The sequence below is a fragment of the Peromyscus californicus genome, unplaced genomic scaffold, assembly GCF_007827085.1.
Source record: "Peromyscus californicus insignis strain IS unplaced genomic scaffold, ASM782708v3 Scaffold_10__1_contigs__length_136768540, whole genome shotgun sequence".
Taxonomy (NCBI): Eukaryota; Metazoa; Chordata; class Mammalia; order Rodentia; family Cricetidae; genus Peromyscus; species Peromyscus californicus.
In genome coordinates, this window is record NW_026294391.1 from 85,108,715 (window position 1) to 85,126,218 (window position 17,504).

The window sequence follows — 17,504 nt, forward strand, 5'->3', positions numbered from 1 at the left end:
AGGACAAGGCTTAGTCAGCCTGTGGCTTAGACGCCCTATATGTCCAGGAAGCATTAAGGTACTGTAGGCTGACTGTCCAAGAGCACTTATCTGGTGGGAGGTCCGCCAGCTGCTCCCTGGGATTTATTTACTCAGGGGAGGGCTTTAAGGGTAACCAAGTAGATGCTACACAGCACAGGGAGTCCAAGGAGAGGGCTTTCCGTAGAGGTGGTGGGAGGATGTTCCGATGGTGGGGAAACTTTTAAAAACCTGACCCAGAACAAAGGGTTTGTGGAGTCTTATTCTGACCCTGGTATCAGAAGAGGTCCTGTGGGCAGTCAGGCACAACTAGGCAAAGGGATGGAGCTAGAGAGGGAGATTGAGAATGAGCGCCAGCACTGAGGGTTTCAAGACTGGTACTCAGCTCTGCAGGGCAGGACTCCTGAATCAGGGTAGGAACACCCTTCCCTTCCTTGTCTCCCCAACTGTGGCCATTGCCTGGCTGGATTTTCTGCCTCTTCTGCAGCGAGATGCCCGTCCCCTGCCACTCTTCTGACCTTGTTACTCTTAAGGATACCCGAGGCTTCCTACTCTCCAGTTCTCACAGAGTTCATTGCGGGCAGAGGAAGAGGTCTTCTGCTCCCCCGCAGCCTCTCTCCCCGTTGCTGCTGTGCCCTGGCTTTTTTGCTGGCCCAGCATCCCCAGCTGGGATGAGCAGTGATCCGGAATAAGGAAGTGACCGGAGAAGGCAAGGGAGGGTGAAGCAAAGGAGAGGTGGGACTTTATAAAGTTTGAGATTTCAATGAGCTTGTCAACATGGGGACAAAGTAGATACTTTGTTCCTTAAATTGAAACTTTAGTTTTCAAAGGGGCAGTTGGCAGAGGTTCATCCACCCTTTTGTACTCAAGCTCTCCTTAGGCGAGCAACACACTGAGATTTCCATCGTCTTTACAAAGGATTGCTCCTTGGATTCCCTGTTGCAAGCTCCCTTTCCATCCTTCAGACAGAAAGTGGTAGTGTAAAGGACATACAGGTGAAATCTTAAGTATGCCTTGGGTCCATCGTGATGGAGGTAGTGAAGAAGTAAAGCTGAGTAAGCGGCAACGCGGTGCCTTCATGCCTGGGGGTGAAAAACGTGCCTTCCTGGTGCCTGAAGAATATTGCCATATTTTGTGTGTCCGAGAGCTGAAGTAATCCATTTTCCTCCCACTTCTCCATTTCTAAGCTTCCTCTGAGACCACAAAGGCCTAGAGACAAGAAAGATGGGCTCCACTGAAAGGAAGCAGGGGACCATCAGGTACACAGGTAAGGACACTTCCAGAAGGCTGTGTTTGTGCTTAGGTAGTATGCTCACTGCAACCTGGAGCTCTCGGGTCTCCCCAAGTTTCCTGGGAATGGTTTCCTTTACGAAGATCCCATGGTGAGTCAATGTTTCCTGAATGTATTACGAGTTGGGAGGAGTTTAGTCTTCTACCCCTTTAATCCTAGACTGCTATTTACTAAGGACAATGGGATATGTGTTTAGTACTGGGATTTTTCTTCTTGTCATGAAATCACTCATTTGATATTTTATCTTCTCTCCTCAGTCAGTGATTTCCCCCACTTGAATCATTTTCAGTTTTTCCTTCTTCACAGATAATTCCAGTTATAAGCGTAATTCTAGAATAGTTGGGTGAAAATTCATGGTATTATTTGTAAACTGTCCCAAAGGGTCTTCTCCTTGAGCAAATGAAGTACCCACCATCCCACCATGGAAAGCAGGGTACCACTGATGTCCCAGGCAGTGCCTCTCACCGACTCCAAATAACTCGTGGCTTTTCCGTACTATCTTATTATTGAAAGGCTGCCCCTCTTCAAGAGCAAGCATTGCCATGACTTGTCCGGCTAAGTTCCCCCAGTCAGCCTCGGGAAAAATCCAGAGATGGAGTTCTTTCCATGTACAGAGGGTTCTGAGTCTGAGGAACAGTGTTCAAAGCAGCCCTCAAGTCCTAGGGGCTCATTTTTCACTGTTCCTGTAAGTTCTCGAGCCTGTGCATACCTTTCACATGATCATGGCTGTCCGGGCCTGAAGGATTCTTACTGAAATGAAATAGGGACCCAAACTAATGGAGTAGGCACCATCCAGACCAGGATCATTCATTGTGTCGCTGGCAAAGAAAACCCCAGAGGATCTTACAGTACACCATCATAAATAGCACCCACCCCACTCACTGCAGTTTAGAGAAGGATGCTGTAAGGCCCTGCTGAAGCCCTCGCAGAGAGAAAAGGTCTGTGGTACAGAGTTCGTGCCACAAATAGGGGCTAATGGAAACACTGGGCCAGCAGTAGGACTGACCAGCCCAAAGAGATTAAGGATTTGCCAAAAGTCGTGGAGGCCCTAGATGTCACTGCCATGATTTGAGTCCAGACTGGTCATTGTCTTTTATAATCCCTGGTCCATCACTTGCTGCTCCTGCAGTTCTCTTCAGTGAAGTGAGTGTACTTTTATGGAGTGAAGACATGTCCACCCCATCTCACACACTTATTCATCTGACACCAGAAGCCTTGACATAAATAATCACCAAGACATCTGTCACAAACGAGGTCACTGACAAGCCAAGAGACCTTTGTGAACAAGCGAGTGTGTTGGATGCATGAGTTGCCATTATAAGGGAGGACAGCCCTCCTGGAGTTAGACAGGACACACCCAATACCAGGTTCTCAGCACAAAAAAGATTTATTAATCTGGAGGAGAAAGTAAGGAGTCAGGGGCTGCAAAGGCAGACAGCAGCAGCAGCAGCAACAACAAGAAACCAGCAAGCAGGTGTTTTTGCAGGACTGGATTTTTAAGGAGAAAAGGGGGGAGACTGTTCTAGGGTGAGTTGGCAAGTCCTGCTTGGACATGTTACTCAAATAATGAATTTTGATTGTTGGACTTGATGTTTTGTCTCAGGAAGGATTCAGTGGCCAAATGAGGGAATAGACCTTGGGGCTCGCATGAGGAATGTAATTGTTTTGTTGGCCCTGTGAGTCATTGCATTCCAATATAGACCTTACTAGAAAAACACCCTGTGAAACAGAAAAAAAAGTCTCTCAGTGGATCTTTTCCTTTGAGAAACAAAAAGTCCTGGGTGTCAGTGTTAGAAAAACAGTGATGCTAAAAATTATCCTGGCAACATGGGTGGCTACAACCAGAGGGCACTGGAAGACCACTTTTGGAGTAAAGTGGCTCTTGTGCTGGCAGTCACTGAAACGACTGAAAGTGTGAGGTTGTATGAGGAGATACATCCTGGTTATTTGAATGTGTTGACTGGACCGGTGTATATAAGGGGGGAGGGAGTTTTCAGACCAATTGCAGACTGAACCCTTGAAAGCCTGTGACCCTTGATCTTGATTCTTGGCTGAGAATGACAGCAACTCAAGAGCCACAGTAGATAATGCAGAGCAGAAAAGGCATGCTCAAAGAACGAAGCACGTACACGCAGGAAGTCACTAGTGTAGTTGGACACAAGACCTGAAGAAGAGGAGGAGGAAAGAATGGTTGTCCGGAATGAGCCAGGAAAGAAGACAGACAATAAATTAGCAATCCAAGATGGAGCTACAGTGAATAAGATTGCTCTCTACAAATTGGAAAAACAAATGAATTTCTGTAAGCTGACAACAGGCTCTGAGAGCAACTCCTCTGTCATCATGTGTGACGCTTAATAGTGAAATAATAGATGGCTTTAAAGTTAGAAAAGAGGCAAGGGTGACTCATTGGAAGCTGGCTGCTTGATGTAGTGCTGACCTTAATGCACTAAACTAAGTGTGGTGCACGGGGGATCTTATGCACCTTGTATGCATCCATGCATCCATGCACCTTACAGTTCAAAAGAGTCCACCAAGGCAGCTCTCCTTCACCTGTTTCAAGACACTGGATTCCCACCTCAACAGGTGTGAGTGGCACAAAACTGTGTCTTTTCTCTGCTGCAGGAAGTCTGTCCAGGAAATGAGAACTTCCACCAGCCATGGAGAAAGAGTTCAGCCACTACAGGATGGCTTGATGTGAGGTGGGGAGGGGGCTTGGTAGAGCAATCAGTGGCATACAAAGCTCTGAATCCACCATTTTGGAGGATGAGCCCTTCTGGGATAATCACCCAGCATCCTGGAGCTGAATATTCATGATCCAAAAGGGGCCCTTGGGTACAAATCTCATGGGACTTCTTTGAGGAGGTGAAAAGTCTTCAGTATGCCCCATACCAAGCAGTAGATGTTGCCACAGCACAAATGTTGGTTCTCTTATCTCTGTATTCTCCTGCTACTATGGCAGAGGTGCTTGTCTTCAGCAGCTAAGCAGTACTATAGACACAATTCCAGAATGACACAGGTAGGAGCTTAGGAACAGTTGTGGTATCCTGAAAGAGGCTCACTGTTCCTTTTGTGTTGGAGGAACAGCTAACACATAGCAAAGTCTGAGGGTAAGTGGACTAGCTAATGTGTCTAATAGTGTTTTTTTTTAATTCGTATTTTGTTGCACGCCTGTGTGCATAGCATGTGCTTGCAGTTGGCATCAGGGCCAGAAGAGGGCGCCAGAATCCCTGGAGCTGGACTTTACAGGTGGCTCTAAGCAGGCTGAACTGAACCCAGTCTAGGAACTGAACCCAGGCTCTCTGTAAGAGAAGCAAGTGCTCCTAACCACTGAACTGTCTCTCTGGCACCTAAATGCTTTTTATGTTCTTGCTGTCTATCACTTTGATTCTGGTGGCCAGGGATGGCGATGTAACCAGAGCATTCAGGATGTGGATGGGCACTAATGTGTTTTTGTCTTCAGTGTCCCTCTCCATAGAATTGCTCTGCAGCTGCTCACTCAGTACTCTCAGTGTTCTGTGATTCACAATAGAGAGCCTTGCTGAAGATGGTATCTAGAGCTGTGGCCATTAAAAAGCTCAACTGTACCCATGCCTCACAGAAGTGTTTTTGACGTTGTCCTGGGTTCCACACAGTGGTTTGGAATCATCTTACTGCATTTGTGGGTGCTATACATCCAGAACTTCTGGATTTTTATGTGGGTTCTGCTGCTTCCTTCAGTCCACCACAGTTCTCAACTCTTTCTGAAGTCACAGGTGAGGTGTGTAATTTCAGGTTCCCAGGAACAGGAGAGTGTGCCTTTTGTCTAAACTTTGCCCACCTCCTGCCCCTGCCTCATCTACAACCTGAGAATCCGATGTTTTCTTTTGCCCTTTGAACTTCCATGAAAAGGATTTGGTTTGCAAATATTCACCTAATGCCACATCTCAAGTGGTTTTCAGCTGCTGTTGCTAATTCTGTCATAGACTCACAGATCTTTAACGTGGTGGGCATCAAAGTTCAGAACCCAGTGGCAAGACTTGGAGGAGAGGGATCGGCAAGATTTGATATTTGCCTTACAACAAAGGCAAAGCACTCGTACTGCTATGTGGGAGACAGAGGCTGCGGCAGCGTGGGAAAATGCAAAGATAGCCTTGGGGTAGCCCAGAAAACAGTTTGGGAGGCCTGGCCAGGGTAACACCCATGGCAAAGGTAAGAGGAGGTAGGCTCTGGTGGCATTTTGAAGGTGGAGCCAGGAGAATTTCCTTAGCAGTTAGATGTAGCCTGTGGAACAGAGAGCAGGCTATTGTCCTCCAGTGTTTGGGGCCCAGTAAGCTGAGTGCCTACCCCAAGGAATCCGTTCACCTTTAGATTCATTTCTGGTGCCAGCTCAGACACAGGGAGAGCACTGCAGTGTGTGATGGGAAGGTCCTGATAGTGGGTGCATGGTGAGCATGCTGGGTTCCCCAGTGGAGTTCATCTGAGCTGTGGCCCTCATCAGTTTGTTAGGAGTTGACTCCGAGTGAGCTCATTTTTATCCATACAGGTGTCCTGAGGCAATGGGGAATAACTAATGAGCAAACTCTACAGCTTGGGATCAAAGGGAACCTTTAACTTTGGGGTGCATGAGAAGACTGCTCTGAAAGACACCAGCATCACCTTCTGCTGGCACATGGGTTTGGGGTAGTTGTTAATACAAAATGCCTGTGTTGAGTGTGCCTTGGGGGCACAAAAGGGAGGCTACCATTGTTTCAAAAGATACCATAAAACAGAAAGTATTCCAAGTCTGCCACCCCCTAGTGAATCAGATGTATGGGAAAAGAGCTTGGTGGAAGGGTTTGGGTTGGAGAGGGAATGGGATAGCAGGAACTACTTACTCCTGGGTGTGAACAGGGAGGGCACACAACAAAAAGACTTTACAGACACAAGCTGCATTGCCCAACAAAGCAGCTCTTGTTGCCCATGAGAGGCGAGGTGAGGCCTTCCTACCTCCTGACCACCCAAACAGAATCCTCAAGCATTCCAAATGTGTGTGAGGCCAATAACAGAACTCCAGAGTACTCGAAACAAATGCTGATGGATAGTAAGGGGAAAATAGCCAACCCGTGGTGAGAGTTGAGTCCTTCAACACAACACACAATAGATTTGCTGGACAGAAAGTCAGCAGGGAGCCAGAACTGAGAACCTTGATACAGGAATGGGATCTTAATGGCATAAATAGAACGCTCTGGTGAAAAACAGGCACACATTGGCTTAATTCTCAGTTGCCTTGAAGGCTTTGTGAAGATGGAGAACCTTCTAGCTAGTGGAGCAGGCCTCAGCACTGAAGAGATGTGCAATCACAAACTGTCATTTCTGTGACTGTAATGGACTCAGACTAAGAATCCCTAACAGCAAGATCACAGTACAACTGGAAATTGTGTCTGACTCTTAGCATTCCAGTTTGTGTTTCAGAACCTTTAAGGCAAGTGTGGGTTTAGGAAAGTTAGTGTCCTGTGTTTCAAAGTACTGAAGGCTGAGACTATCGGAGGGCAGGCAGTGTAACAGGCTACTGCTTCAGTCTCCACAGCTGTGAAGCTTGTACATCACCAACAAGGGAGTGTAAAGCTTGTTAACTATGGCAGAGTCAGTTCAGTGAGTGACTGGGTTATTGCAGTGAGAGGGCGAGGCTCCCAAACCTTTGTGTGCTGTTAAATTAGAGAATCCCTGAATGGGGCCAGGTTAGTTCAGCTTCCTCGTATGTGATTTGTGTCTGGTCTATACCATGGGCCAAGTACACTCCTGTTCATCACAAATCCTGCTCTACTGGGTTTAAAAGGGTCCAAAGGGTCCCTTCTTCTTGCAAGCTGTCTACTGTGAGTGTGACAGGAATTTGCCCACTGGGTGTTTGTGATTAGTCCTTTGGGGGAAACTGTTGCTTTTCTGGCCCTTCCATGGTGCCACCCCCCATGGTGCAGCATGTGGTAAGTGCACCACTGATGTATTTTCTAACTTTCATCCTTTCCCATTTCAGAACACAATGGTGGTGAAAGCCGTGTTCTAGGAAGAAAGAGAGACCGGGTTTCTTCCCCGGGTTATACTAGCAAAAGGAAAGGTCATTATGAGCACACTGGGCACATGTCCCTGACTTCAAAATCCCGGGCTGATGGTGGAGATGTGGAGATGAGAGAAGTTCTCTGGGACCACTCAGTAAGGCAGTAAGTGAGCGGGCTGCCTGTTTAGTGGGTAGCAGCCCCCGGAACTGTGGACTCTTCCACCCCCTGAGAAACTGGAGGTCCAGTGCTCCATAGATGTGGGATGGTGGCTGAGCAATCCTAATTGTGCCCTTGCTTCCAGTGAGGGGAATGAGGGTCCATGCAAGAATTTCTTAGCATTTGTCAGCACTCCCTAATCCGTTCATAGCACACCTTATGCTGTGCGACGTAAGAGTAGAGAGGACCAGCACATGGAGGACAAAATCCACATCACAGTGTGGAGAGATGGCAAACCTCAGAAGAGAGAATCGAGGCAGCACACAGAAGATGAAACACTGGAGAGCTGGTTCAAGGTCACGGTGAGTGTCTTGGGGACCGCTGCATTTAGACTATTCTGCAACCCAACATAAGGATAATCACAGAGAGCAAGACAAATCGGTTACCTGGAGGGAGAAGAGTGACGACTGTGTGGACAGGGTGTGGGTCTAGGAGATCCGGGTTTGGCACAAAACAAGGTGCCATGTCATAGGTCCCATGGAAGTGCTCTGGAGCTAGCTAGAAGGTCAGGAAAGAACATCTGGAGTATGTCTGCTCTCCTCTGAGGTTCTATGGTGTCTCTCTTCTGTCTTGTTCCTTGTTTGTAAATTTAGATTCTGTGTGGCAGAAAGTCTGACAAGACACAGCTAATGAAATCAGTCCACAGCCTCTGCAGCGTACCCTTCACCGCAGTGGATGTAAGCGAGGAGGGTGAAGCCAGCGAGGATGGCTTGGGGGATTGAGCAGGAGGCCAGGCTCAGCAGGGCTCAGCAATGGCCTCTTAACACTTTCACTTCTTTCCCCTCTCCAAAGTTCCACTGTGACAAGTACCGGATCCAGTTCTTTGTCCAGGGTGCTAGCGTTGCCCATGCCTTGAAGGATGTCAGCTACAAGATGTGTGATGAAGACGGTCAGAAGGTGTGTTCTGGAGGCATTCTCTATACCTAGCCCTTTGGGATTAGAGTGAGTTCCCAGTACTCACTCTGTGTCTCCTTCCTACAGATACCTGTTTTTGTCAATCCCTCAGAAGTACCCTACTCTGTGCAAAATAGGTTCACAGGAGAAAAATTGGAGCAGCTGAAGGTAAAGCAGTTGGAAGGCAGTGTGTGTGTTCACTCCCCAAACCCAGCCCTTCTTCCCCTCAGTCCCTGAAGTTCCCAACACCATGACCTACAACACCACAGAGCCATAGAGCACCCTCTCCATCTGTCTCTGCAGCGGGCCCTGAGGAAAAGATATAATGTTTCCCAGCATGCTCTGGACCTTCAAAAGCTCCGCTTTGACCCAGGTATGACTGATGGCAATAACTGTAGGTCACGGGTCTGCCTAGGAAGAAGACATACATGTGGTAGCCTGTGGAGGGGTCTGTGCTGGGGCTGGTTCAGAGGGACCCCTCTCCACCTTCTGATTCCACTCTCTCCTCCTCCTGAAGCCTTGTTGGATCACAACATAGAAATGATTCTGAACCGAAGAAGCTGCATGAGTGCCACCCTTCAGGTCATCCAAGAGAATTTCCCTGAGGTATTGATGTTTGGGTGAAGGGCCAGAAAGGATAAGGTTCAGGGCGGATGTGTCTCCGAGGCTCCTGACGGTAAAGATCACTCTGACTCTTGCTCCCTAAAGCTGTTGTCCTTGAACTTGAGCAACAACAAACTGTTCCGGTTAGATAGCCTGTATGATGTGGTAGAGAAGGCACCCCAAGTCAAGATCCTGGACCTCTCTGACAATGAGGTGAGCAGATGAGGTTGGGGTTGAAGACAGATGGTACTGCAGACTGTACTGACATTAGACGGATAAAGTGACCCATGAGTGGGAGCAGGAAGACATGGGTCCTGAACTGCAGATGGCTGCCTCTGCCTGGGACGCCTTTAACAGTCCTCTCCCATTTTTCTCAGCTAAGAACAGTGTGGGAGTTGGAGAAGATGAAAGGGCTGAAGCTGAAAGAGCTGTGGCTAGAAGGGAACCCCTTGTGCAGCACCTTCCCAGACCATTCTGCCTATGTAAGGTACTTCACGCCTGCGGACACCTCTTCCTTTTCATGGATGCCATTGCCTCCTGGTACCCTGAAAGACTCTCTGTGGGAGGAGGCAGGCCTGGTCCTCTGGGAGGACCATAGGGCCCGCCCTCTCCCCTCTCTCTGTACTTGGTTGTGCTCACAGGCCTCCTTTGCTCCAGGTCTCCTGCACGCCCCCCCCCTCCTCTATGGTGGGCCCTGTTTCCCTTGTGTGAGTTTTCGGCCTCCTCCAGCAGGCCCTGCCTTTCCTCATCTCGACAGCACCAGGCCTCCTCCCTGGTCCTGAGAGGAGCCTCCAGATCTTGTTCCTGAACGGTCCCCTCTTCTGTCCCAGGCTGCCCTAGAGGTTGTCCTGCCCCAGGCTGAGGGCTGAGGTCCTAGGTGATGCTGATGTGGACATCGCTTCCTCTGATCTACTGCTGGGATCTCTGTCTTTTTTGGGGGGAAACCTGGGCTCTCTGGATCAGGGATCCAGGAGTGGGCCATGACTGGGGAGCTGAAGGCTCCTGTAGCAGGAAGGGAAGGCGGAGTGCAGCAGAGGTTGAGGAGAGAGAAAGTCTAGCCTCGTCATGCCTCCACCCCTCCTTCCTTCCCTGCCTATACCAATGGACCAACAACCTACCTTGCTCATCATCCTACCTAGCATCTAAGCCTTGGGTAGCCTGAGACAGGCAAGTTGATTCCTTAGATAAGCCCATAGCCCCTCCATCCCATGCTGAGGTGGGGACTCACCCATCACTTCTTCAGCCTCTGGAAAATGGTTTCTGCCTTCAAGGAGGCCCTTAGTCCCCAGGTCACTAAGGAAATAGTATGGGCCTCCATGCCTGACTCGGTGGGGTGCATGCTTTCATTCCTGCTTTGGATCCCTGGGCTAGCCTGGCACAAGTGAAGGAAATGGAGGCAGCAGGGGAGCCCCTTTCCCCTCTGTTACACAGGCCCACTACATCAAGCTAGACAGAGCATCATCTCTCATTCCCTTTGCTTTGTTTCCTCGGTCTTCTTTGCCTTTCCTCTCCCATGGCTCTCTAATATCTTCCTTGCTCTCCCAGCTCCCTTTCTGTCACCAGCTACCATCCCCCACCAACAGCCTCCTTCCTGCATCCCGACTCCTGCCTCCCCTATCTTCATCTCTCAGCATCCAGAGAATCCTAGAGGCCTTTCGAAGTGGCAAGGCCCTGAGATCCAGTCCTGATCCTTTAAAGGCCTTCTATGAACCTTTCTGAGACAGGGAAGGGAGGCAGGGAGACACAGGAATCCCTGAAAACTGGGCTCCCATTGTGGCTCCTTGTGGCCCTGGAGAAGGAAAGAGGCCAGTGCAGTGTGGGTGGGAGCTACCTAGGGGTTGGGCAGCAGGGAAGGGGCTGGAAGAGAACTATAGGGAGAATCAAAGGAGGGGTGGAGGCAGGGGAGAAATCCTGCCCAGTCCTGAACTGTCAATAACTCCTATGGCCCTTTCTTTTTGAACAGCGCTGTCCTGAAATTTTTCCCGGAGTTGTCTCGCTTGGTATGTTCCTGCCATCACCATTGCTCCTCTTCCTCACCCAACTGACTTCCACTTTTAGTCCCAGCCCCTTTGTTTCTTACCTAGATAAGGTGTTTGCCTGGGACAGTCATCCATTTTCAATGGCATGGATTCCAGAAATCCTAATCTGAATATTGTCCCATAATTATACACAGAAAGAAAGCACCCACCACCACACAGAATCACTCCTACAAAGCACATATGGTAGAGATTTGCAGTACCCCATAATACAGTACCCGCTGTGATCTCATAGCCCAAGGATTTCCTGACCACTTTACGCCTGGCCTCCGAGTCAAGGTTCCCCTTTGGGTTTCTTCGTCCCCATGGACATCCAGTGCTAGCTCCCTGGTGTGCATTCCCACCCTTCTCCTTGTCTTCTCAGGATGGCAGGAAGTTACCACTTTCAAGTGTAAGGAACACTGAAGAGCCGCAATTAATGAAGCCCTGCAAGGTGAGGAAGAAGGACCAAGAGTGATTTATGCTGTTGCCAAGTGATGCTTTTAGTAGACACAGCATCTGAAATGGCTTTGTGTTTTAGGACAGCTTTAAGGGTTCTGAGGCCGTAAAGACTCAAGTACAGCAATTCCTGCGGGAGTAAGTGCACATGGGACCTTGAAGATGGAAGGGAAGGAGTTGGCTAGGCTGGGCCACCTTTGCACAGGTCTGCTCACAGGCCTCAGGTCACGTTTGGTGCCCAGCCCCCCCCAAAAAAATAGCCCGTTCCACCCACCTCCACACCCCATAGGTATTACTGGATCTACGACTATGGAGAACGCCAGGGACTCCTCAGTGTTTACCATGACCAGGCCTGCTTCTCACTGACCGTTCCCTTTGACCCCAGTGATCCAAATCTGTGAGTATCGCAGCTTATTCTCTGTTCTGGAGAAGGGTGATTCCGTCTCTCACTCCCACCACCAGGTAGACAGGACTGACCCCCAGGAAGCATCTGCACTGTCTGGACCCCCACCTCTTGTTCCTCTTTTCTCCTAGGAATGGCACGTGTGGGTACTTCAAGGATGAAGTGAACATGAAGAATCCCAAGGAGTTCCGTAAGTGTGTGATGAGGAAGACCTGGTAGAGTACAGGAACTGAGTGTGTGAAGGAGGTAATCATCGAGACCATGGACCAGGGTGTAATAAGCAAATCTCTGATTTGACTTCTTCAATCCCCCCCATAGATGTTCAGAGGCAGTTGCTGAAGTACACAAAAGAAGACATTGTGGACTTTATCAGGGCATTACCCAAAACCTTGCATGCCTCCAGCTCTTTCCAGGTGGACATGTGTTTCCAGACGGTGAGCACCAGCTTCTGCCTTGGTGCAGGTCCCTATGTGGTTAGAAAATTTGGCAGTACCCTGAGCCTGTGCCTTCTTCCTTTTCAGGAAACTATGCTCTGTTTTTCTGTCAAAGGGGTGTTCAAGGAAGGTGAGTGTCTGTAGAATGCCCTCTCCAGACCCTTTCCTACTTCCTGCCCTGGATATGTACCCCTGAGAACTCCCCCAACTCTCCCAACTGGGTTCCTTTCCTTCCTATCCTCCTTATGCTCGTCTACCCATAACACCCTGCCCACAGACCATCATGTCCGACAGAAGGCTGTGCCTGTCTCTCCCACAGCTCCTGGGTGAGAGAGGTCATGGGAGCTGTGGGATTTGTGGCTCTCATTCCAGATCTTTTTTACCCAGTTGCTTAACCTCTGTATGTCTACATTTGCAGGTAGAGCTAATTAAACTCCCTCTCCCCCCTTAATATGAAACAGACCAAGTGAACATTGGAAGGGATGTTTCCCTTGGTTCAGCATGTGGTAGGGGCCCCATCAATGGGAGCGGATCATTTCCCCTTGTTGCCCACCCCCTCCCCCATTCCCAGCACAGAGCCCTGACTCCAAGCCAATAGTTGACTGGTCCTGGGCACTTTCACCATAAGATCCTGACTGGGTAATGTCCTTTGAGGGTGCAAAACATGTAGAACTCCAAGGCTGCTTTGTTGTGTCTTGTCCTAGAAGTGGAAGGCAGCTCGCAGGGATGCATCCGTGCCTTCATGCGTACCTTCATTGCTATCCTTGACAGGAGGAGTTCAAAGTAAGTGCTGCTTTGTAGGTGGAACTCCCACCCCAGGTTGGGGCCAGAAGGGAGAAAGTGCAGTGGTACCAATCTCTGAGGGTAGTCTCACGATATTGGAAGGCCTAGAGGTAGATCAAAGGATCAGTGAAGCCTAGCAGTTAAGAGCAGGGTTGGAATACCAGTTTTCTTTCTGACCCTAAGAGCCACTGTCACCTTGACCTAAGTAACTGATCTCTCAGGAGACCCTGATTCTCCTGCTGAAAATGAAATGAGGGGAACCAGGTTCTTTTTCTATTGTGTAGACTCACTGCATGGGGATTAAATCTCCAAATCCAATGAAGCTGGTAGACAATCTTTCAGAGGAGGTGGGAGTGGTCTCCGGGCAGTAGCCAGGGATTTGACTAGGCAGATCACACAGGCACATGGGAAGATTCCAGTTGCTGGGTCTCAGTGGTTAAAGAGGATCCTGTCTGGAGCAGTGGAAGGATTTTGTCCACCTGTCCAGTTGTCTCAGGGACTGATTTTCCTCCAGCCTGTGCATTGTGAATGACCAACTTTTTGTGAGGCATCCAAGCCCTGATGAGATCCCGGATTCCTTTGCCATACCCTCGTCCACATCATGCTCTGGCTTCAAGTTCGTCCTCTCTCAAGAGCAGCAAAGAATGGTGCAGGCTTTCTCCACCCAGTCGGGGATGAAACTCGAGTGGTCTCAGAAGTGAGTGCCTGCTATAAATGTGGACAGGATGGGCTAAGGGCTGGGGTTGGAAGCACTTAAGAGTGAACAATAGAATCTTAGACAACATATGAAAAAATGAAGTGTCTATATTTTATTAATGTCCCTGAAACAAAAAATAAGATAGGAGCACACTGAAAAAGTACCATCATTTTGTAATAGGGTATGTAAAGAATTTTTAAAGATAGTCCATTTCTCAAATGGCATCCCACTCTACTTGGGAAATCCATTATATTAAACCCCTAGAACTGTTGAGCATGGCTGCAAGATGTAAGATTGATATTCAGAAATCAATTGTATTCCTGTGTACTTGTAACAAATACCCAAAGGGTGAATTTAGAAAAGTAAGCCCATTTAGAACAGCTTCCAAAAGAATAAAGCACTTTGGCACAAACGTAAAAAAAAAAAAAAAAAAAAAAAAAGAGGGCATGGGAAAAGAGTTGGTGGATAAGTCGATTGCTATTCAAGTGTCAGGACCACACCCCACACGGTCCTATGACTTCCACACAGCACTGAGAGAATTGAATGTTCACTTCCAAAAACAGTAAATTTTGACCCCCAACACACACCTGCACACCCTGTGCACAACACTGGCCATGTGTGGAGAGGGGATCCAAAATTAAGTGTTTTTCCAACTATAGTTCCCAAGGAACAAAGCATAGGTATAAATCTCCATGGCATTGAATTAGGTTGCCAAGTATTGTCTGTGACACCAAAAGCCCAGTCAGTCAAGGAAAAGCTGGCGAATTGGACTCCATCCCAAATCAGTGCATCACCAGTTACTGCCAGGGAAGTGCAAAGGCCTGACAGAATGAGAGAAAGTCATGCATGTCACACAGCTGATAAGAATATAGGAAGAACCCTCACTAAACAATAACAGAAAAGGTGAACAACACAACTGAGATTTGGGGAAGGATTTGAAGAGATATCTGTTTCTCCAAAGAAGATGTGCACATGGCCAGCAAGCACATACAGTTTTTTCTCATCACTATTAGTCATGTGAGACATGTAAATCAAGCTGTCATAGGTCATCTTGAGTGTCACCTTATTGGATGGAGAGATGCTTAGGAGATTACTAACTCACACTAGGGAGGAGGGAGAGATAAACAGAGAGACAGAGAGAGGGAGATAGGTACCAGGGGGTATAGGATCTGTCATACTACATACTCAAAATGTTACACATGGAGTTGCCACATGGCCCGAGTACAGACTACAAGCAGCAAAAACATACTTCATCCAAAACTTGTATGCTTAGAGCAGTGTTATTTAGAGTGGGCAAAACAACCCCACTGTCTCCTTGAAGATGGATGGATAAAGAAATATGGTACATATCACAGTGGGATATCGTTCAATCATGAAAGTGAATATGGCCCTGATGTATGTTCTGACATGGTTGAAACTTGGAAATACTGGGCTAAGTGAATGAAGCCAATCACCTAAAGCCCTGCGTTTTATCTTTAAAGGGCATTTATTAAAACTATGTAGGTGGGGGAAATTGGCAGAGATTGAAAGCACAATAGAACTTGCAGGTTCTGGAACACATGGGAGAGTAGTGACTGAGTCCCAGTAGTTGAGTTTTCTTTCGCAGCAACAGAGCTGTTTGGGAATTAGTTGGCATTGTTGCAGGGTCTTGTGAATGTACTAGAAAATGACTGAGAGATGTGCACTTGAAATGGTAAATACCCCAAGATGCACCATATTATGGGGGGAGAATTTGCTTTTGAATTTCCACTTCTTATTTTTCTTGAGCTTCTCCATTAGTTGGGGTATGGGGTGTTGGTATGAAGCTTCACTATTCTTAGGCATACCCTTGTGTTTCTGCTTTGAATTCTTCTGAGCACGAATGGTGACAGATGTTGTGGGTTCTACCAGGTCTTTCTCCACTATTACTAGGGTGCTACATCTGGCGCACATGTCCCAGCAAATGAGTACCATAGGTTAAGTGATGGCATTTGTGGCCAGTGCACATGTCCTGTGGTGGTAACAGAGGTCGCCTGTCCTTCTCCCACCTCAGGTGCCTTGAGGACAACAAGTGGGACTATGCCAGAGCTGCTGAGGTCTTCACTATGCTGCAGGTGAGGTCTGGGAATCAACTGGGTAGCAGGTGGATGTCTCTGGAGCCTTAAGCAAGATGGAGTCTAGGTGACCAGGGGACTGAACTCAGTGCACTGGGCTCTTCTGACATCTCATCTCAATTGCTCCAGACCCAGAGCAAGATCCCAAGGGAATTCTTCGGACAGATGACTTAAAAGGAGCCCCTGGATGTCACCTTCCTCTTGTATACACTCTCCTTTCTTTCCTTGTTTCTGAAGCCTTGCCCGTGACTCCAGCTGTAAGCCTGGCTGACCACACAGCCAAAGTTAAACATGTAGGCCGGGTAACACAGCCACCCCAGGGGTCAATTGCTCTGTGTATTTCCCCCAGTGATGCCTGTTCCTTTCCATAATAAAGAGTTACTTTGCACATTGTCTCCTGGATTCTTTGCCTGTGGCAGCCATGAGCCAGAGAGGCCAGGACTGAAGAGCCCCCATACCCTCACTTTCACCACATTCATCCCTGGATGTCCACAAGCAGATCCACGAGGCTCACTTCCTTGGGCACTTAGTGAATAAATCCTCATGGCAAAAGGCACATGCTACTTCAAGTGATTAGCCTTTGGGGATCATGGACTCTGCCAGAGAACTCTACCTGGAGGCCTGCAGAAGCGTCTATGTGCCCTGGTACAATCATGACTTCCCAAGGGGTGCCTCCTGGCTGGTGGGCCTGTGAAAGAAGTGAAGTGGTGAGAAGTCACACATTTTACTTCTCCTTTCTGGCCATTTGGAATGCTTTCACGGTTTGAGCCATGATCTGTTTCATGATTTGTACATGTGATAAGTGGGCCTTTTTTTCACAGTTCTCCCCATGCTTCCATCTGTCTTCCTGCCTCCTCCCATTCTGGAAGTTGCTGTGCAAGAAGTGGGGCAAATATTGACAGAGATGACTGGAAAAGGGGGGGAGTCATTTCAGGGTCAGAGAGAAACCTGATGCAAGGGAAACTCTCAGGAATCTGCAAGGACGACCCCCGCTAAGATTCCCAGCAATAGTGGATACTATGTAGCCTGAACTGGCCATCTCCTGTGACCAGTCAAGACTTCCAGTGGAGGGATTGGGACTTCAACCCAGCTGCATAACCTTTGACCTACAGTCTGTCCTACCTGTGGGATGTGCTGGGGTTAGGATGTCATAGAGATTGTGAGAGTGGCCAGCCAATGACTGGTCCAGCCTGAGACCCATGCCTCTAGAGCGAGCCCACCCCTCACACTGCCTGGAGCACCAGGACCCACAGGCTTGATGTCCCAGAAACCTAGGATAGAATCAAACATGACTAGAGAAAAAAGGTCAATGTAATAATGCCTAATGATATTCTACTATACCTATGGATTGGTGACTACCCCAATTGTCATCAGAGAGCCTTCATCCAGTAACTGATGGAAACAGATGCAGAGACCCACAGCCAAGCATTAGGCTGAACTTGGGGAATCCTGCTGAAGAGAGGGAGGAAGAATTGTGCCAGCCAGGGGGATCAAGGACATCACAAGAAAACCCATAGACAGAGTTTTAGGACAAGGTCAAAAGACAGCCACATTCTTTGCCAAAATGTCACAAGAATGGTCCCTATG

General features: G+C 48.4%; 1 protein-coding gene across 2 annotated transcripts; it reads left to right on the top strand.

The window, feature by feature from the left end:
* The first annotated feature begins 1,242 nt into the window (after nucleotides 1-1,242).
* Nucleotides 1,243-16,091, top strand: LOC128115455 (nuclear RNA export factor 2-like). 2 transcript variants are annotated; one of them, XM_052746154.1, is made up of 22 exons: nucleotides 1,243-1,285; nucleotides 6,152-6,170; nucleotides 7,318-7,482; nucleotides 7,688-7,838; nucleotides 8,130-8,213; nucleotides 8,329-8,433; nucleotides 8,518-8,598; nucleotides 8,734-8,803; nucleotides 8,948-9,036; nucleotides 9,139-9,246; nucleotides 9,411-9,520; nucleotides 10,997-11,033; nucleotides 11,434-11,502; nucleotides 11,590-11,645; nucleotides 11,797-11,904; nucleotides 12,042-12,100; nucleotides 12,229-12,344; nucleotides 12,432-12,474; nucleotides 13,052-13,127; nucleotides 13,642-13,824; nucleotides 15,857-15,917; nucleotides 16,047-16,091. In XM_052746154.1, the coding sequence occupies exons 1-22, from the start codon at nucleotides 1,243-1,245 to the stop codon at nucleotides 16,089-16,091; spliced, it is 1,878 nt and encodes a 625-aa protein (XP_052602114.1). The 2 variants fall into 2 exon arrangements, with proteins under 2 accessions (XP_052602114.1, XP_052602124.1); XM_052746164.1 differs by lacking the exon at nucleotides 6,152-6,170 and having other exon boundaries at nucleotides 7,329-7,482.
* Nucleotides 16,092-17,504: the final 1,413 nt, after the last annotated feature.